The following is a 21,598-nucleotide window of genomic DNA, read 5'->3' as shown; positions in this document are numbered from 1 at the left end:
GCGAGTGAAAAAGCCATCTTAAACAGCCGGACCTCCTCCGCCGACCTACAAAACCGCTCTAGGAGTCCCATGATATCTACCAACAAAGTGAACGAAACCGGTTGACATTGATCCACCCCCGATGAACCCTTACTCCAACCCCTTAGGGCCTGCGCAGGCTTGCAGCCCTAATTTCGGCCTGTACTATACAGTGAATAAATAAATAACAATGATAGTGAACAAATCAATTCATCATTAAGTTGTGGTTGTTAAACCACCCTTAAAGGGGGTTTCTGGAAAAGAATGCCGTTAGCCTGCATTGCCTCCCTAACTCTTCAAAACTAACCCTTCGGTACAGCGCGCTGGCCCCTGTTATATTTTAAGCCTACTCCAAAAACCCTGCAAAATAGTGTTAGGGCTTATTATTGGGGTAGGGCTTATTTTCGGGGCAAACACGAATCTCCAGACTGCCCAGACAGACCACCAGAGAGGATCGTTTGATCCACCGACAAGCACAAACACCTCCAACAGTTTAATTATGCACCATCCAGACACAGGTAGCGCTTTCATTACACACCCCTGTCTTTGTTCATACCATTCCAAGGTGCTTAGCAGAAGGAAATTTGTTGTCAAGGTGCCCATTACATATCCTGCCATTGACAGCCAGACACCGTCACCTTCGTTTGCAGTGATGTCATGAATGAGAAACCTGGACTGCTAAGGATTGGAATCATATTGCCTTTAGTGACAAATCCAGGTTCTGACAACGGTTAGGTGTGAGCATGGGGTCCTCATAGTTAGTGCTTCAATTCTGCCTCTTCTGTAGAGTATCACACTGCCCAAACTTTTAGTGTGATGATATGGGGAGCTATCGCATATGACAGTTACCCCTAGTAGTGATACGAGGGACACTAACAGTTCAGCGACATGTGCAGGACATCTTGCGATTACATGTGTTGCCTCTCATGGCAGGTCTTCCAACTGGCATTGTTCATCAGGATAATGATCGCCCCCACACACAGCAAGGGAAATGTGTCCACCAGATTGCAGCACTTTTTTTGGCCTTTCCAGTAGCTAGTTATCACCAATCGAGCATTTATGGGACCAGTTGCGACATCAGTTTCAGTAACCTATGAGTGTGCAGGATCTACAGGCCCAGCTTCAACATCTGTGGGCAAATGTGCCACTGGATACCATAAGGAAACTGCCTCCTTTCCCAACTATATCTCATCTTGTCTCCAGGCTAGTGGCGGCCAACAAGGTATTGGAGCCTCCTTTCAATTGTACAGTTTTCCCCAATAAACGTATACACTTGCTCTAATATTATAAACATGTACATATCATCATTACATTGACACCTGTAAAGTTTCATTGGATTCTAACAACTTATTCTTGGTGCGCTATTTTTATTATTATTTTTTTGCCAATGAGTGTATATATACACATTTATATACGGACTGTGGAGGTTTAACTGTCTCCTATAATCTATACTAATCTGCTCCTCCTCTGGTCTAGGGGTCTTAATAAATGTAAAAAAGAATCAGGATAATAGATGATATCTACAAAATAAAGCCCATGCAATGCATGTACCATTCCATGTTGTGATATATATATATATATATATATGTGTTTTTGTTGTTTTTTTTGCAACCATTACCATATTGGCTATACTGGACCAACAGTTTTAGACAAGCAGTCTATATTGTTAAGGCATAAGTCACTTTACTATTTCTAAATCATCCTTATGTCACAATATTTTATGTGGTAATATGAAATGCTGCTTCACATCCTGAATGCTCTAAACAGATGTTTTCTTTATTACCTCTTTTGACTGCTTTCCGAGCAGCCAGGAATTGGGGTTCACCCATATTTGCTAACCACGGTTGTGCACCTATGACCATGGATACTTTAATTTTGTTCGGGCTCTTCCGTTCTTCAAATTTATTTTCCAGGTAGTCAGATACCTAGTAAAATTGTAAAATATTGCATTGTGAATGAAAACTTGTAATGGAATTAGAAGTCTGAAATCAATGTAGAAGTGTCCTACGTGTAAAGAACACAGTATATTATGTAACTTTCTATGTAATCCTTCTTAAATTATATATATATATATATATATATATACATAACCAGTTAACTCTCCATCATCTGTCGATTCGTGATAACGTTTCCATGAATATAAATGTAATAAATAATAAAATACTATAATAAATGAATGCAGTCTAATACATCATAAGCAATTATAAATATACCTGCTTCTCTACAACAGATGGATTCATTTTAGGAACTTGACGAATTGAAAACTTTCCTATGACCTTCGCAGGTATAACTGTTTTAGTTCCAGAACCAGAAAAAGCTCCTTCAATGCCATGGATTGACAAAGAAGGAAATCGCCATCTGTACATGAGTAACTCTTCCTGTGTAGAAAAGATAAAAATAGTTTTTTTTTGTATCCATGTAATGCATGCGGCTTGTTTACTTGTAGAGTACCCATTCTTATATTATCATGTACAGTGATACAGTGATTTCTACTTGTGAAATAAACAGTTTTATTAAAGTATTAGGGTCAGACCTCAATGCAATTAATATAAATCTGCCATTGCTAACCTTTATCTAACAGAATATTTCCATATTACTGCATATCAAGGGACCTGAAATACAATACAAACTGAGCTGAGACTCCTCCACAGAATAGGTGATAATTGTCAGATCGATAAAATGGTTCAACCACTGGGACCACCATGGATCTTGAGAATGGAGGGTCCTCAAGTCCACTTTTTGAATAGAACAGTAGTGCACATGCCAGTCCACTGAGTATACTGTATAGAACAAATGTAGACCCAAAGGGAAACTTAGTTCAGGGAAGGAAATGATTCCAATAATAGATACCGGTAAGGTGGACTACATCACTGGCAAGTCAGCCTTCCTCTATTAAGCTATTTTTTTTATTTTTATAGCTTCCACCATACATGTACGGCTGAAGTCCAGCCTTTAAAAATAGTGCCCGCTCGCAAGTGCAGCAGGCGCCATAGCCGTAGGGATTCTGTGCCAATAACAAGCACAAATATTTAACCCTTCAGATGAGTTGGTCAATTGTGGCCAAGGTACACCCACTATATATAAACTAGGTCACTTTCGTCACTGGCATGCTGCTATCCATCATTTTTGGCATCATACGTTCCATATACATATGCATTGATCGCATGATGTAATGGCCATAAAGCCCTGCTGTATGATGCTCTCTACCATCAGATAGGCCCTTACTGTTGATCAATGATGATGCCACATACACATCCCTTTGGTTGGGTCAGGCAATCCCTGAGTCACTTCCGGTTTTCGGCCGCCTAGCGATCACGTGATCTGCTCACATCACTTTTGGCTATTCATTGTGACTTCCAGTCCACTGCCTCATTCACTTCTATGGGACTGATGCAGTGTTGTCTACATCAGTACTATCCTGCGGATAGGTGATAAATACTTTTCAAAATCAATACAATCTTGCACCACTCAGTAAAAAAAACAACTTTGGGGGAGATGTATCAAAACTGGAGCAATGGAAAACTGTCGTTGCTCACAGTAAACAATCAGATTCTACCTTTCATTTTCCAAAGGAGCTCTGAAAAATAAAATATGGAATCTGATTGGTTGCTATGGAGAACCCTTTTTCCTAGTTTTGATAAACATTACCCTATACTTTTAATATGGGGGTCTGCATGACGGTACATCTCGGGATATGTTGAGGAACACTTCCATCAACACTTTTTTTTACGGCATATTAACAACCTATTTATGAATATGCTATGTATTTTGTTATTATAAAAAATGGATGTTTTTTTTTATATAATTTCCTTTTTTTGGACTTGTAGCTCAGCAGACAGTCTCACTTAACCCCTTTGGGACACAGCCTTATTTCACCTTAAGGATCAGGCCATTTTTTGCAAATCTGACCAGTGTTACTTTAAGTGGTGATAACTTTAAAACGCTTTGACTTATCCAAGCCATTCTGAGATAGTTTTTTCGTCACATATTGTACTTCATGACACTGGTAAAATGAAGTAAAAAAAATAAATTTTTATTTATAAAAAAAATACCAAATTTAGCAAAAAAAAATAAAAAATGGCAAATTTCCAAGTTTCAATTTCTCTACTTCTATAATACATAGTAATACCTCCAAAAATAATTATTACTTTACATTCCCCATATGTCTACTTCATGTTTGGATCATTTTGGGAATGATATTTTTTTTTTTGGGGATGTCACAAGACTTAGAAGTTTAGAAGCAAATCTTGAAATTTTTCAGAAATTTTCAAAAACCCAATTTTTTGGGACCAGTTCAGGTCTGAAGTCACTTTGCGAGGCTTACATAATAGAGAACCACCCAAAAATGACACAATTCTAGAAACTACACCCCTCAAGGTATTCAAAACTGATTTTACAAACTTTGTTAACCCTTTAGGTGTTGCACAAGAGTTATTGACAAATGGGGATGAAATTTGAGAATTTCATTTTTTTGCCAAATTTTCAATTGTAACCCATTTTTGCCACTAACAAAGCAAGGGTTAATAGTCAAACAAGACTGTATCTTTATTGCCCTGACTCTGCCGTTTACAGAAACACCCCATATGTGGTCGTACACTACTGTACGGCCACACAGTAGGGTGTAGAGGGAAAGGTGCGCCATATGGTTTTTGGAAGGCAGATTTTGCTGTACTGGATTATTTACACCATGTCCCATTTGAAGCCCCCTTGATGCACCCCTAGAGTAGAAACTCCCTAAAAGTGACCCCCATCTAAGAAACTACACCCCTCAAGATATTCAAAACTGATTTTACAAACACCGTTAACCCGTTAGGTGTTGCACAAGAGTTATTGGCAAATGGGGATGAAATTTGAGAATTTCATTTTTTTGCCAAATTTTCCATTTAAACCCATTTTTTCCACTAACAAAGCAAGGGTTAACAGCCAAACAAGACTGTATCTTTATTGCCCTGACTCTGCCGTTTACAGAAACACCCCATATGTGGTCGTACACTACTGTACGGCCACACAGTAGGGCGTAGAGGGAAAGGTGCGCCATATGGTTTTTGGAAGGCAGATTTTGCTGGACTGGATTATTTACACCATGTCCCATTTGAAGCCCCCCTGATGCACCCCTAGAGTAGAAACTCCCTAAAAGTGACCCCATCTAAGAAACGACACCCCTCAAGGTATTCAAAACTGATTTTACAAACGTCGTTAACCCTTTAGGTGGATCAGTTGAAAACTCGGCTAATGCACCGTTTGTCATCCGCGTCCGTGATCCGTGGTTCCAGTCCGTCAAAAAAATATAACCTGTCCTATTATTTTCGCGGAAAACGGTTCGCGGACCCATTCAAGTCAATGGGACCGCTAAAAAACACGGAGGCACACAAGATTGTCATCCGCGTCTGCGCGTCCGCGTCCGTTTGTTTCCTATGGCAAACCTGTCTTAGATTCTTTTTTACTTTCCTTCATGTCTGGTGATCCTCCAAAAATAAAGGAAGACACACGGAAACAAAAAACGGAAACGGATCACGGAACAACGGAACCCCATTTTGCGGAACGGAACACAACAACGGTCGTGTGTGCATGAGGCCTAAATGCCATAATTCTCAAACCTTAAAGTGTTAGACACTGGGTGACTGTGGTTCACAATTAGGAAAAAAGGGGCGGGGCAACAACAGCCAATCAGATTTCAGCCTTTGACCTTAATGAAAAGCAGATAAACTGCTGCTATTATCACAGTTTAAATGCCAAGTGTCCCAAACTTAGCACAATTGCTCACTGGGTGACTGCGGTCAAAATTTAAGAAAGGTAGGTGGAGCCTAAAAAAGGCAATCAGATTTCATCTATTGACTTCAATGTAAAACTTTCAAATACTGCCATTCTCACAGTTTTAAATCTTGGCACAGACCATGACTGGGTGACTGGGCTTAAAATTTGGAAAACTGGGCAGAGCTTAAAACAGCCAATCAAATATTACCTAGTGCTATTCAATGGGAATACTTAAATTGCTAACATTCTTACACTGTTAATGGTAGGGTCTTCAAACTTGGTACATTCGGTTACTGGGAGTTGGGAATTCAAATTTAAAAAGTGGGCGGAGCCACACAAAAAACAATCAGATTTTCCCTCTTGGCTTCAATGAAAAAATGTAAAAAGCAGTTATTCTTACAATATGAATGCCAGAGTCCCCAAACTGGCACCATGGGTCACTGGGTGAGTGTGGTTAGAATTTAGAAAAAGTGGGGGGAGCCTTTAACAATCACATTTCAGCTATTCGTTTTATATGGGAAAATTTTAATTACTGCCGCTCTTTGACTGTTTATGGCAGGGTCCTCAAATTTGGCACAGTCAGTCATTGGGTGACTTAGGTTCAAATTTTAAAAAGTGGGTGGAGCCACACACAACCAATCAGATTTCAAGCCAACATCCTGTGGTTTCTTTAGAAACTACACCATCTAGTTAATTACTTGGGGTAGCCCATTCCAGAGAACTGGTGCAGCTTGAGAGAAGTTTTGGAGATGGGTGTGAGAAGTTCTGATTATGTTAAATCATTGGCAGAATGGAGAGCATGGGTAGGATGGCAGACAAAGATTAGTGAGGAGATGCATTGTGGAGAACTTTGTGGATGAGAGTGAGATGTTTAAATTGGATTCTATACTGTATGGGCAACCAGTGCAATTACTGGCACAGGGCGGAGGCATCGGAAGTATCGGTTAGACAGATAGATGAGCCTGGCTGCTGCATTCAGGATAGATTGGAAGCAGGGTAGAAATTTAGTCAGGAGAAGATCAATTAATAATGAGTTACAGCAATCAAGACAAGGATGGATCAGGGCAACAATGAGAGTATTTCCACAGAAACAAAAGGAAGGATATAGGAGGTCTGATCATCTGTGCTGACGGCTGTAGAAGGACAATATGTTGCTATGTTCAATGGCATAGTACTGCCGAAATGAAATTAAAGCCACAAATTCTAAAACCAAAATGTTGTCCATTAATACTAAGTTCAGAAAATACTCCTTTCTGATGGAAAAGACCCCTTTATCGGAAAATTTAAATGGTTGGTCCCATGAAAAATATTCTACATTTTTCAAACCACCACCTGCATCTGAATACTTTGAAATCGCATGTAATTAAAAATGTAGTATAGCCAGGGAGTTATTCATTGATAACTATCTGTATGGCTTCACCTTCTGTTTGGCCTCTTTCTAAATTCTCTGTCCAGCTCACTGGGGTTGACATACATGCTCAGTTCCATCATTCAACTGCCACCAGCTGCAGCAGAAAGGACACACACCCTGATAAAGTGCACACCCCCTGAGCTACCATCCTGGAATAAATCTAGCAGAGCAATTGCAGCAATAAATGGGCAGATCTCTGGATCCATGTGAGGTACAGGGCTGGTTCTAAGTTTGATAGAAAGAGGTTGTCATGTGCCATATGATTTCCGATGTTCTTTTTCACATAAGTCATAGGATACTCCCTTTAAGGGAGGAAACATCTGTACTTTTAGTAGTTTGTATCAGTGTTTGACAGCTAGGAGTGGAACCTAAATATGGAAGAAGTACACATCTTTCTGTTATACTTCGTATTTTCTGTTTATATGCCACTGCTGCATTTGACTTAAAAATACTGACACTGAGGCACGTCAATGATGTGTCCAGTGATCGGCTGGGCAGGCAGTCCAAGCCATTTTCTGCATGTCAAGCCAGAGGCTAGGTAGTGGAGAGGAGTGAGGACCAGAACAGCAGTTGGACAGAGGCAGTGGGGGATCAGTGAGGTGAGTTAATCAGTCAGTGATCATTTGTTTTGTTTTTTAAGTCATTCTAACCCAATTTTCAAATGAAATAATGAACCCCTTTAAAAAAAAAGATATTGTTATTCCTGCAATTTTCACCATAGTAATTAGTCTTTTTTATATAATATAATAATTTTTTTATGCCACATATTGTTACTGCACTTTGCTATTTGTTCCCTAATTGTATAGTAATTGTTCTTTAATCTTGACAAACTGTATAGTAATTAACATCTAGAGATGCTTCTTACCTTTGTGCTATGTAAAAATGTCTCGACTCCTGTGTCCCTCTTCAGATCTTTCAAGTCGAATACAAGATCTTTGTATAATTCTTTTTCTTCTTCAGTAACAGGCAAAACATCATCATAAATGCCTGGAATCAGAATTTTGCCTTCCACATCCGCAAGCGTACCTAGAAAAGGATGGATTTCATAATCAAATAATTCTATACATATGGATAAAAAAGCCCTATGTTTTGTGCCAAAAAGGGCATTTTATCCCATCAGATTATAACAAACCACAGAGATCAAGTATAAACAATATTACTTGGCTCTGTAAATTGCATGCGTGGAGTAAGTGATTTTTTTTCATGCAATACCCTCCAAATGATTTTTGGGACTTAAAGGGGTTATCTCACCTTATCAAGTTATATTTATTATCTTTATACCACTGAGTAAAGTAACTTACTAATGTAGTTTCATTAGCAGTAATGCCTCTTGTCCCCACTATCTTCTTTCTTCTTCCTCTTTGTAGACTGCTCGTCTCTAGGGGTTACGGCCACCGCTGCAATGCAGCAGTGGTGGCCGCGATTGTGCTCAGAAAGAAAAAAAGCCTGCCTTTCTGGTGGCCGGGAATTGATGGAGAGAGCAAGCGCGCGCATGGGGCAGCGCTCATGCGCATTAGCTCCCTTTCCCGGCATCCTTTCAATGTCCACATTCATGTAAGAAACAGTTCGCAGCAACCTCTTATCATTGGTTGTCACGATCTGTACAGGGTCTGCTCCACTTAGACTGCTATTGATTCTGATACACTAGCAGCCTCCGGAGTTTGCACGTACAGGCATATCCAAGCACCGCTTGCCTGCTGCATCACTCAAAGCAGAGGCACCGCCCCCACTACAGCTCGGGAAGTGTCCCGGGAGCCGTGCACCGACGACTGAAATGAGCATGTGAAACAACCCCTTTAAAGGGCATCTGTCAGTAGATTTGTACCTTTGAAACTGGCTGACCTGTTACCAGGGGCGTAACTACCATAGCGGCAGACCATGCGACTGCTATGGGGCCCAGGGCAAAAGGGGGCCCAGTTTGGATCATCCCCTCTTCTACGGTTGGTAAAAACTTGGTTAGGACTCTACCCTCTAAAGAAACAACTTTTCGCAAATGAGGCAGTGGAAAAATGGTTTAAGGGTCATTGAAAAGTGTTTAGGTAGAAACCCTTCTGACCTTTGTGGGGGGTCTGGTTTGATCCTTGATATGGGGCCCTTACTTCTCCATGTATGCCACTGCCTGTTACGTATGCACTTGGCAGCTGAAGGCATCTGTGTTGGTCCCATGTCCATATGTGCCTGCATTGCTGAGAAAAATGATGTTTAATATATGCAAATGAACCTCTAGGATCAATGGGGGGCATTGCTGTTACACCTAGAGTCTCTGCTCTCTCTGCAACTGCTGTGCTCTCTGCACATTGATTGACAGGGCCTGGCAGTGAAAACATCATCACATCTGGTTTTGTCGATCAAAGTAGTGAGAATGCTACAGTGAAAGAGAGAGCTGAGACTCTAGAGACTCATTTGCATATATCAACACATCATTTTTCTTAGCAATGCGGGCACATATTAACATGGGATCAACACAGATGCCTTCAGCTGCCAGGTGCACATCCAAATCTGTAGAAAGATGCCCTTTAAGTGGTATCACAGCTTCTAAAATATTAATGTGGTTAAAAAACAGCATCTATACTAATTTTACAATATATATACAAACATATAAATATATAAATGCTTTACAGAATTAAACAAACATAGCTATGTTGTTCCAAAAACTGTGCCACACCTGTCCTGCATGGTATTACTTCTAAGCCCCATTCACCTCAACGGAGCTGTGTTGCAATAGCAGATACAAGCCTTATACTGGTGTGGTTGTTTATGAAAGAAAGCAGCCATGTTTATCTAGTTCTGTACAAACTCTTTAACATCACTGACAGGTTTTCAGTGGCATTTGTCAGGAGTGGAATATATTAGGCAGCAAGTCAACTGCTAGTTCTTCAAGCTGATGTGTTGGAATTGAGAAAATTGAGCAAGCTTAAAGGGAACCTGTCATGTGGATATTTGATTATAATCTAACTAATTATATACAATCATTAACTACTAAAACGTGACTTAGATGTATTCACTTACTGGTGTGACAGATATACACACAAAGATGCCACATGTTGCATGCTAATGAGCTGATTGGAGTCCAGCGTGGTGTCAGTGAGTCCAGCGTTTATTTAATTCAGAGCTATAGCCACTCCCCTGCCCACCTGCTGCTGGTTCGTATGGAAACAAACTGTCATTCAGCAGCAGGTGGGTGGGGAGAGTCAGGAGCTCATGAATATTCATGACTCATCATTATCAGCTGGAGATTTCAATACAAGATGTTGGCAGATTGACTGGGTCAATTAAAGAAAGTGACCCAGCATTGTGCAAAGAGAATCAATCACTTATTTATGTTGCCCTTAGTTAGGACACCATAAAACTGGTGACAAGTTCCCTTTAAGGATCTGAACAATTTGGAGAAGAAGAGCCAATTGTGATAGCTAGAGAACCGGTCAGAGGATCTCTTCAATGACAGTTGCAGTGGTCACCAGTACCTGTCAAAAGGGATCCAGAAAGGACAACCTGTGAACTAGTGACAGAATCATGGGCGCCCAAGAGTCATTGATGTGTGGGGAGCAAAGGCTACCCCATCAGACCCTGTACCACAAAAGAGCTACTGTAGCACAAAATAAACGTAAAGTGGTTGGCCCATGAACAACATTTTTTTGCCTATCATGTTGAGTACAGTGCTTGGCCTACTCCAGCCGTGGTCCTTCATGCACACTACCACTTCATTTGCACAAGGGACCCCCATTCTCATGATTGTGGGGGGTCCCCACAATCATACATTTATCACCTATCTTGTAAATAGATAATAGTTGTTGTTGTTTGTGGGCCAACCAACTTTAATACTTGCTTCATTAAAAAAAAAGGTGTCGATACACAGTGAATCGCAGCTGGCTGCATAGCCACAGAGCAGTCAGAGGGCCTTTGGTGTATCCTGTCCACTACTGAAAGCACCTACAATGGGAATGTGACCATCAGAACAAGGTCATTGAGCAATGGAAGATGATGGCCTGATTTGAAGTCTTATGTTTTCTTTTACATCATGTGGTCAGCAGAGTGCATCACTTGCACATGTACACACTCACAAATGAGTCAGATAAAAGTGCATAGGATCCTATATAAAGTCCACACTGCATGTTATGACTCTGCACAAGTTCACCAAGTTTCCAGCTTATTCTGGCACCAGAAGAAGCCATAACCTGGGTCAAACTTGAGTTGCGTGCAGGGCCGGCGCCACCAGTAAGGCGACTTAGGCAGTCGCCTAGGGCGCCATGCAGCAGGGGGCGCCCGGCGCCCGTTGCGGTAAAAAAAAAAAAAAAAAATTGCTTATATAAGTTTCGGGCGGCCGGCGGCGCCCCTCATGCGGCGCCGCCTGAGCGGCTGAGGCTGAGCGCTTGCCGCTCTAAAGAATCCTGCCTGCTGTGTCTGCTCTGCGCTGTTAATGTAGCGTGGCCGAGCTCTGTTCGGTCTGCGGTACAGGAGCTTTTGTTTCCTGTACCCGGCCGGACTGACAGGAAGTGCTCACTTAGTGTGCACTTCCTGTCGGTCCGGCCGGGTACAGGAAACAAATGCTCCTGTACCACGGACTGAACAGAGCTCGGCCACGCTACTCTAGAGGAGGGGGAAAAGAGAGTGACAAGGGGGGGAGGGGGAATAATAAATGACAAGGGGGGGAGAATAATGAGTGATAAGGGGGGGGAATAATGAGTGATAAGGGGGGGGAATAATGAGTGATAAGGGGGGGGGGGATAATGAGTGATAAGGGGGGGGAATAATGAGTGACAAGGGGGGGAGAATAATGAGTGATAAGGGGGGGGGGAATAATGAGTGATAAGGGGGGGGGATAATGAGTGATAAGGGGGGGGGATAATGAGTGATAAGGGGGGGGGAATAATGAGTGACAAGGGGGGGGGAATAATGAGTGACAAGGGGGGGGAATAATGAGTGATAAGGGGGGGGAATAATGAGTGATAAGGGGGGGGGGAATAATGAGTGATAAGGGGGGGGAATAATGAGTGACAAGGGGGGGAGAATAATGAGTGATAAGGGGGGGGAGAATAATGAGTGATAAGGGGGGGGAATAATGAGTGATAAGGGGGGGGAATAATGAGTGATAAGGGGGGGGGGGATAATGAGTGATAAGGGGGGGGAATAATGAGTGACAAGGGGGGGAGAATAATGAGTGATAAGGGGGGGGAGAATAATGAGTGATAAGGGGGGGGGATAATGAGTGATAAGGGGGGGGATAATGAGTGATAAGGGGGGGGGAATAATGAGTGACAAGGGGGGGGGAATAATGAGTGACAAGGGGGGGGATAATGAGTGACAAGGGGGGGATAATGAGTGACAAGGGGGGGAATAATGAGTGACAAGGGGGGGGAATAATGAGGGGGAGGGGGGGAAATAATGAGTGACAAGGGGGGAGGGGGGATAATGAGTGACAAGGGGGGAGGGGGGTGGAAATAATGAGTGACAAGGGGGGAGGGGGTGGAAATAATGAGTGACAGGGGGGGGGGAAATAATGAGTGACAAGGGGGGAGGGGGGAAATAATGAGTGACAAGGGGGGAGGGGGGGAATAATGAGTGACAAGGGGGGGGAAATAATGAGTGACAAGGGGGGAGGGGGGGGAAATAATGAGTGACAAGGGGGGAGGGGGGGAATAATGAGTGACAAGGGGGGGGAATAATGAGTGACAAGGGGGGAGGGGGGGGAAATAATGAGTGACAAGGGGGAGGGGGGGGGAAATAATGAGAGTGACAAGGGAGGGGGGGGGAGAGAGTGACAAGGGGGGAGGGGGGAGGGGGGAGAGAGTGACAAGGGAGTCCCCAGAGCCAGACTGCAGCCAGAGAGCAGATCATCTTATTGTCCTGGTGGTAAGTAGACAATGCAATATGTTTATTATGTAATTGTTTAGGTATTAATACTACATTGGAGACTAATTTACCTCACATTTAGGGTCCATTCACACATCTGTGTGTGTTTTGCGGATCCACAAAACACGGACAGCGGCAATGTGCGTTCCGCACTTTGCGGACCGCACATTGCCGGTACTATTGCGGACAAGAATAGGACATGTAATATTTTTTTCAGGATCGGAATTGCGGATCCGGGTCCGCAGTTCCGGATCAGGGCCACACGTTTTGCGGCGCCATAGAAATGTATGGGTCCGCAATTCCGTTCGGCAAAAAGAGACAGCTACAAGAAGCTGGATTAACCCTAAGGGAAACATAGCAGTTCTTTTAATTTAAAAGCTGAGAAAGGGGTGGAACATGATATGGGCAGATCATCTGATAAGGGGGGGGGGGCGGCAATTTTTATCTTGCCTAGGGCGGCAAAAATCCTTGCACCGGCCCTGGTTGCGTGGAATTACAAAATGCACTGGGGATCTGGAGTGTGATTCTATGCTTTTTTATCTGACTCAGTTGTGTGTATAAATAAATCTTTCATTGGGCCTTTTATGCATTTTGAGACTGTATTCCACTAAGTCCTTCCTTCCTTATGTCTTCCTAAATACCTGGGACAAGGGGCTGATGCCATTGGACTGAACCTATTTTGCCTGCACCATAGTTTGACATTTATTCCTTAGAACTGGATAGGAGATGTTTCTGTTCTGCCTGAATCATGTCCTAATATCAGTGGAGGGTAATAAGAACTGTTATACTGTTGGCATGTCTGTGCCAGATACCACTGGACACTTTCAGAGGTCTTCTGGAGTCCATGCCTTCATGGTCAGAGCTGTTTTCACAGCACAAGAGGTCCTACCTAACATTACACAGGTGGTTTTAATTTTATGGTGGCTCAATGTATGTGTCATGTTGCACAAAGGAGGCTAAGGACTGAGATGCTAGTTGTCTTTGTTGAAGCAAAAGCTTTGTATATTACCTAGTAAATAAATTAAATCACTCATTGGTTCATAAACCGTTCCTCCAAAACCTCCAGAGTGAAGATCCCGCCTTGCACCTTCAACCTGCATGATGATAAAGACAAATGGAGATTACATTCTAATGAACAGACCTAGTTATATATAAGCTATGGTATACCACATAGGGGTTTCAGAAACTCTTCTAGAATGTAACATTAAGGCCCCTTTCACACGAGCGAGTATTCCGCGCGGATGCGATGCGGGAGGTGAATGCATTGCACCCGCACTGAATACCGACCCATTCATTTCTATGGGGCTGTTCACATGAGCGGTGATTTTCACGCATCACTTATGCGTTGCGTGAAAATCGCAGCATGTTCTATATTCTGCGTTTTTAACGCAACGCAGGCCCCATAGAAGTGAATGGGGTTGCGTGAAAATCGCAAGCATCCGCAAGCAAGTGCGGATGCGGTGCGATTTTCACGCACGGTTGCTAGGAGACGATCGGGATGGAGACCCGATCATTATTATTTTCCCTTATAACATGGTTATAAGGGAAAATAATAGCATTCTGAATACAGAATGCAAAGTAAAATAGCACTGGAGGGGTTAAAAAAAAATAAAAAATTATTTAACTCACCTTAATCCACTTGCTCGCGTAGCCCGTCATCTCCTTGTGTCTCCTTTGTTGAAGGACCTGTGGTGAGCATTAATTATAGTTCAAGGACCTGTGATGACGTCACTCCGGTCATCACATGGTACGTCACATGATCTTTTACCATGGTGATTCACCATGGTAAAAGATCATGTGACGTACCATGTGATGACCAGAGTGATGTCATCACAGGTCCTTGAACTATAATTAATGCTCACCACAGGTCCTTCAACAAAGGAGACACAAGGAGATGACGGGCTACGCGAGCAAGTGGATTAAGGTGAGTTAAATTATTATTATTTTTTTTTTTACTTCTCCAGTGCTATTTTACTATGCATTCTGTATTCAGAATGCTATTATTTTCCCTTATAACCATGTTATAAGGGAAAATAATACAATCCACAGAACACCGATCCCAAGCCCGAACTTCTGTGAAGAAGTTCGGGTTTGGGTACCAAACAAGCAGGATTTTTCTCACGTGAGTGCAAAACGCATTACAATGTTTTGCACTCGTGCAGAAAAATCGCGGGTGTTCCCGCAACGCACCCGCACATTTTCCCGCAACGCCCGTGTGAAAGGGGCCTAAGGCTGAGCTGTCATACAGACTATTTTTGCTGCATAACAACTGCAGTCCATGTCTATGGGCACATATGGGGAAGTGATGGTATGGCACTTTTTGCTCTCATTGCGTTCAATTAATGTTACAGCGGAGGCTGCAAGCAACTGCTGCTCTGTTAGACTTACCTGGTGGGCTGGACCTGCCTCCTGCTCCAGGCGGGCACCCAGGTTCACTCCCTCCAAACAGGCTGAGGCCTATTTGCTGGCAAGAGCTCTCCTCCCCTGCCTGTAGGAAATGTTCACCCTCTGGCTCTTAAAGGCTAACACACCCAATGGCTGGCTAACCTGGGGTACTTCAGGCACCTTCCCCATTGGGAGGGTGCCTGAGCAATAGGTTTCTCATTTATTCCAGGTTCCTGCTAATGTGTTCAGTTCTGGTGTCTGCTTGTGTACCAGCCTCTGCCTGTTTACCCATGTTGACCCTTCGCTGCCTGACCTGACATGTGCCTGTTACTGTATTGACCCTTGGCTGCCAGACCAGATCTGTGCCAGTTTATTGATATTAATTCTATTTTTTCTGCCCTAACCTTGGACTCATTCCCCTATTGTATGTACTCTGCCAGCCTTGAACCCAGCCTGTCTGTGACTATGGTTCTGCCTGACCCCTGTTGGTCAGCTGTTAACCACACAGAGAATACTCTAGTTGGTAGCAGCCTGGTGGTTCCCCTGCTGCGAAGTCCAGATCCTTGTATAGGGGTTAAAGGGTGAATAACAGGGGACTGCCAAGATAATGCCCTTTGGATTAGCCCTGTCAAATCTGTTGGTTAACAAATTGGTTCCACACCCACTTCCGTAACAATTAGTCACAATTTTTGCATGCAGTTATCAATGCTGCTGTTTTCCTTAAAAAAGGTAATGGAAAAACAATGGAAAAAAAGAAAACAGGACAAACACTCTACTAGTAGCCTGTGTATATGGTTTTAAACAAACTATGTGAATGCAAATTCATAAAACCCCACTCACTACACTGAAAAAGTCACTATGGATAAACAGAGCCTTGGGTATGTCCAAATTAGATGGAAACAATGGGGAAGATTTATTAAACTGGTTTAAAGTAGAACTGGATTAGTTGCCCATAGCAAAAGAGCTGTGAAAAATGAAAGGTGGAATCTGTTTGGTTGCTATGGGCAACTAAGCCAGTTCTTTTTTACACCAGTTTGATAAATCTTCCCCAGTCAGTTGCATTTTTCACCACAAATACCATGGCAAATTCGCAATGTTTTACATGCAGATTTTGTCACAAATCTTGCACTTTCGAATTGCATTGCAAATGTAAAATCCGCCCTGCATGTCAATTTACACGCGGATATTTTTTTGCTGTGTGGGTGGGGATGACATAAAGTGCAGCAGATTTTCTAGCTGCAAATCTGAAATTAAATCCTGCCGCAGTTCCGCTGCGTGTTGATGTACCCTTTAAGTGCTGGTCCAGCAGAGAAACAGGGAAAAGATTTAGGGGCACATTTATTAAGACCGGCGTTTTAGACACCGGTCTTAATAAAGGCCTTGCGCTGGCGGTCCTCTTCCGCACATCCAGCACCAGTCTAACTATAAGACAGATTCCGAGCTTTCGTACATTTAGACTTTTTTCTACACCTAAAACAGGCGTAGAAAATGGCCCGCCCCCTTCCCTGACCACACAACACCCACAATTTAGACCTGGCGTGAGCGGGGCAAAGTCACAGATAGCGGCACAACTAACTGTTGCGCCACAATCTGCAGCTGAAATACGCCTAATTTGGATGTATTTCAGGATAATAAATTACCCCCTTAGTCCTCTAATATAAGGTCCGCACAGATTACTACTTGTCGAATTCATGATATTCATCTCTAGTAAATTTGACACTTTGCTGAAAAATGAGAAACATTTCTAATTCACTTTTCTCACAGGTACCCAAAGTGCAGGGATAGTTGTGTGGCCAGGGTGACTCCTTGGGAAGTCAGTGGCTACCATATAGACTCCCAACCCTAACACGCAACGCACATAATGGTCAATTTTGTGGAAAGCCAATTGTATATTTTTTGGAGTGTGGGAGGAAAACTGAGTACCTGGAGGAAACCCATAGAGAGAACAAACAAACCCCATGCAGATGTTATCCTTGATCAGATTCAAACTCAGGACCCCCAACCACTGAGCCACTGTGTTTAGCCCAGTGTATACTTTATATTCATTACTGATAGAATATATAGAATAATATACCTCTAAGAAAAAGTAGCAGTTTCCTCGAGCTCCATAGGTGATGCCTGGTTTTGTGCTTAGCCATGGTGTGTCAGTTACCACAATGTAGTCAACATTAGAGAAAAAAGTGTCCTTTTTCTTTTTGACAAGTTGCTCAAGACCATTTGACCCTACTTCCTCCATCCCTTCAATGAACAGCTTCACATTGACCGGCAGACCCTGAAAAATAAAGTATATACTGTAGTAGTATACATTCAACCATTCATTCATCCTAAGTCATTCAAGAATCCTAAATTCCATGTACTACTGAGTGGCTAATCTTCTTTGTAAAATAATCAGCATTTTTGTATGCATTATCTGGTTTTTACTACAATGTATAGCATTTCTGAGCATTCTGTAACTGACATAGTATTGGTGCTAAGCATTGCTGGGCCCGGAGGGGGGGAGGGGGGTTCTTCAGACATTATCTGCCATTCCTTTCAAGCTGGAGAAAAGCTGAGTTGAGGAGAAGGCAGCTGTCCAGGGCTCCGTTAAAGAAGAGGGTATCAACTATGGCTGTAAAAATAATTTTGCTCTGCCTTTTTATTTCCTGGTGCAACAAATTGGATGTTGGGATAGTGCAAAGCCAAATGTGCATATTACTGGAGGAATCAGGGCTGTGGGCTGAATGACTGTCTATTAGATTTGCTGAACAGGGATGAAGTTGTGTCAGTATTCTGAAATCTAGCCTTGGGCACCACAGAGCTTTGTCCCGCCCCTGAGCAGCAGTTATACAACACTAGAGAAGAACAGCCAATGGTCTTAGGCAAGGGCAGACTGGCCATAGACCTTACAGGGAAACTTCCCGGTGGGCTGATGCTCAGGTGACCGCCTGAGCCCTCCTCACGGCTGCCAGCCAGGTTAAGTAATGATCTGATGCTCCCCTCCTAACTCCTGAATTCAACTGTATTGCCATCTTAAGGCAACTAAAGTAGCAGGACAGAACGTGTCAGCTGGTGCAGGCCACCAAAAAGGGTTCGTTTTTGTGGTTGTATTTTGTAATGCATTATGGTATTTGGCTCTGCTGGGGCAGTATAATGTGCCGCAATATTGTCAGATCGTTTTTTTTATAATTTTTTTTTTACATTATTCCCAATAAATACAGAAAAAGAAAAAAAAGGAGCAAAGAGAACAAAGCATAAATAGATTTTGAATCGTAATACAAAAATTCCATCTCATTAATAGTTTCAAATAAGGCAAGTTGAGGTGTTAGTGCTAGTACATCCTTCCATTTATCCTCATTAATCGGGCCAACATCATTCTCCCATTTTTGTTTGGTTTTTAAAGGAAACTGTTCCTGATATGGCATTAATAGGTGGTTATACGCAAATTATATAAAACCCTTCATTACATGGGAGCTGGATATAGAATCTATTCTAATCAGGAGGAGGGCTGGAATACATACACTAGCCCATATCATTGATGGGGGAAAATCAAGACATTTGAACGTCTTAAAATGGAATAATACTTTTTATCAGTATCTTCAAATAAGACATGCAATATAAAAACACAGGCAAAAGGGATAGACTTTACGATCCATACTGATGTATTAATAGATTCAGTATCCAGCTCCCCAGTAAAGAAGGGTTTTATATCATGTGCCGCTTTAAGTTCCTAGTCCGCCCTTGGTCTTAAGATGGATTTACATGGGCCAACTGAGCGGCCAATTGTCAGGAAGGAATTGTTCCTTCCCGACAGTCAGCTGCTTGTTCAGTGAAGGAGACCGCTGCATTTACAAGCTATAGCAATCCCTCGTCATTATACAGAATCATGGTTTATAAGCAGAAGATCGCTGTTTGGACAGCGCGTTCTGCTGCCCAGAAGCCATGACTGGTGGTGCCTACTTTGCTAGTTCATCTGGTGATCAGCAGCACATTTACATGACCAGATTGTCGGGAACGGTCATTCCAGATAATTTGCTCAATTCTCGAGGGGTGTAAATGCACCTTTATCACCAGCTTAGAGACCACCTACTAACTTTCTGGTATCTTCCTAAAGATCACCACTGCTTCCAGTAGGAAGGATTTTGGTAATGAAAGTATAATGACACTGTAGATAATGCAGTTGCCTACTTAATTTGCCCTGGCCAAGCTCTCTAAATTGTAATATCCTTACAGTACATCCTAATTTCTCTGGCTGCAAGTATCTAAAAAAAAAGAAATCAGTAAATGGAGCTAAATGACATACAAATTCCTTAACAGATTCCACAGCATGAAGCAAAGCCAGAACTTGTCCTTTGTCATCAGAAGTTCCTCTGCCATACAGATTACCTTTAAAACAAGAGAACATACACATATGTAATAAAAAAAATAGGTCACTGGCAATATGCTTTGTATAAGCATAGAATGTAACTAGAGATGAGCGAATTTCATATTTTGAAATTCGTTCACGCTTTGTTTGGTGGTAAAAGCAGAATTTCGTTACCACGGACCATAACGCAATTCTATGACGGAATGCCTTTAGAGGCATTCCGTTATTCATTCCGTCATAATAGAAGTCTATGGCCTGCATAACGGATCTGTCCCGTTTCCGTTATGCAGGAGAAGACTCCCCTGCATAACGGAAACGGGACGGATCCGTTATGCAGCCCATAGACTTCTATTATGATGGAATGAATAACGGAATGCCTCTAAAGGCATTCTGTTCTACATTCCATCATAGAATTGGGTTATGATCCGTGGTAACGGAATCCATAAAGCAATTCTGCTTTTACCACCAAACGAAGCGTGAACGAATTTCATAACATGAAATTCGCTCATCTCTAGATGTAACATTTAATAATATACTGCATCACTGACTACTAAGTCACTACTGCTAGAGAAAGGGTATCCAACACTTTCAAGAGGGAATTCAGACTGTAGATTTTTTTGCACAAAAAGAAAAAAACTACAACAAACAAAAACAAATCACGAAGTATAACATTGTCGGTAAGCTACAGTAAACTTTCAAATTAAAGCCCTATCCAAAAGCTGGCCTAATAAAGCACAATCACTTGTACTGGTTTATTTTCCCAGCATGTCTGACAGCATGTTTTGTTGCTGAAGCCACCCTTAATATACTACAAAACTTGGGTTCATTTCATTTCATCTGAACAATTCCCTACCTGTTAATCAGCTGAGCTCAGCATGTCTAGTTGCTGAAACCCTTGACCATCAGCTGATATCGCCAGGGTAAGCTGAGATTGGCCAGCTACTATACTTGGAATCAGGGGCGTAACTGCAGGGGAAGCGGCTGCTTTGGGGCCCTGACTCAGAAGAGGCCCATCCAGGAGGAGGAAGACTAAAAGATTTTGTCAGGGCCCCCTCAACAGTATTACACAATGAAATTATATACAGTGACAGTATAGACAGTGTAGAAAACGGATGGAACAGCTGCCGGGCCTGGTCTGAGAGAGCAATCTTTACTAGCTACAGGAATGGGGGCGGCATGAAAGGAAGGGGTTGCGAAAAAATTACTGGGGGAGGGGGCCCCATTCAAAAATTTGCTGTGGGGCCCAGTCATTTCTAGCTATGCCACTGCTTGGAATGTAGTATTTACATTCAAATTCTGCCCATGCATGGTGTGACAGAGTGTCTGGAGAAGTAGTGGACGGGGTCTATGTGTGCCCAAGATTCCTCACTTCTGTCATTTAAAAGCAACCAGGGAAATGTTCAGGAGAGGTCTCTGCAATTCGGGTCTGCATAAAACCTGTTCTTAGGGCCTGTGTTGCTGGAGTGGGGAGAGAAGGGTGGGCCCCACTCCATCCGGACAGTCCGGGTTTTGGGCTGTCAGGTAATTACTCCTCAGGTGTGTTAGCCTGATATAAGGCTGAGAATGCAGACACAGCTCTCTCAGCCTGGGAACAGACTACCTGCATGGAGCCTGTGAGAGCACTTCAAGAGGTACGGACTTTGCTATTTTGTTTGGGTGCTTGGTATTAGGCCGGCACTTGGTCAGGGAGGTTTCATGCTGTATAGTTAGAGCCGGACAGGCTTAGGATTTTTGTTTGTTATATTTTATGTTCTGTACCTCAACCTGACAATAAAACTGGCTGAGGTCAGTTAAATGAAGTTCCTGCCGTGTGGACTGTAACTGCTTCGGTGTGCCTG

The 21,598-nt window shown here is 42.7% G+C and overlaps 1 protein-coding gene across 1 annotated transcript in view; it reads right to left on the bottom strand.

Moving 5' to 3' along the window:
- The window catches only part of LOC121002463 (beta-Ala-His dipeptidase-like), a 42,577-nt gene that overhangs the window by 610 nt on the left and 20,369 nt on the right, over positions 1 to 21,598 (bottom strand). The window contains exons 5-10 of the mRNA XM_040433917.1: positions 19,698 to 19,780; positions 17,493 to 17,690; positions 14,043 to 14,127; positions 8,049 to 8,209; positions 2,232 to 2,396; positions 1,802 to 1,943 (exon numbers count right to left, since the gene is read on the bottom strand). Of these exons, the coding sequence (XP_040289851.1) occupies positions 1,802 to 1,943; positions 2,232 to 2,396; positions 8,049 to 8,209; positions 14,043 to 14,127; positions 17,493 to 17,690; positions 19,698 to 19,780 (834 nt within the window). The remainder of the gene's footprint in view (positions 1 to 1,801; positions 1,944 to 2,231; positions 2,397 to 8,048; positions 8,210 to 14,042; positions 14,128 to 17,492; positions 17,691 to 19,697; positions 19,781 to 21,598) is intronic.

The sequence above is a fragment of the Bufo bufo genome, chromosome 5 (assembly GCF_905171765.1).
Source record: "Bufo bufo chromosome 5, aBufBuf1.1, whole genome shotgun sequence".
In the NCBI taxonomy this organism is placed as follows: Eukaryota; Metazoa; Chordata; class Amphibia; order Anura; family Bufonidae; genus Bufo; species Bufo bufo.
Note: the sequence above shows the minus strand (reverse complement) of the source record. Positions and strands in the feature narration are given on the sequence as shown.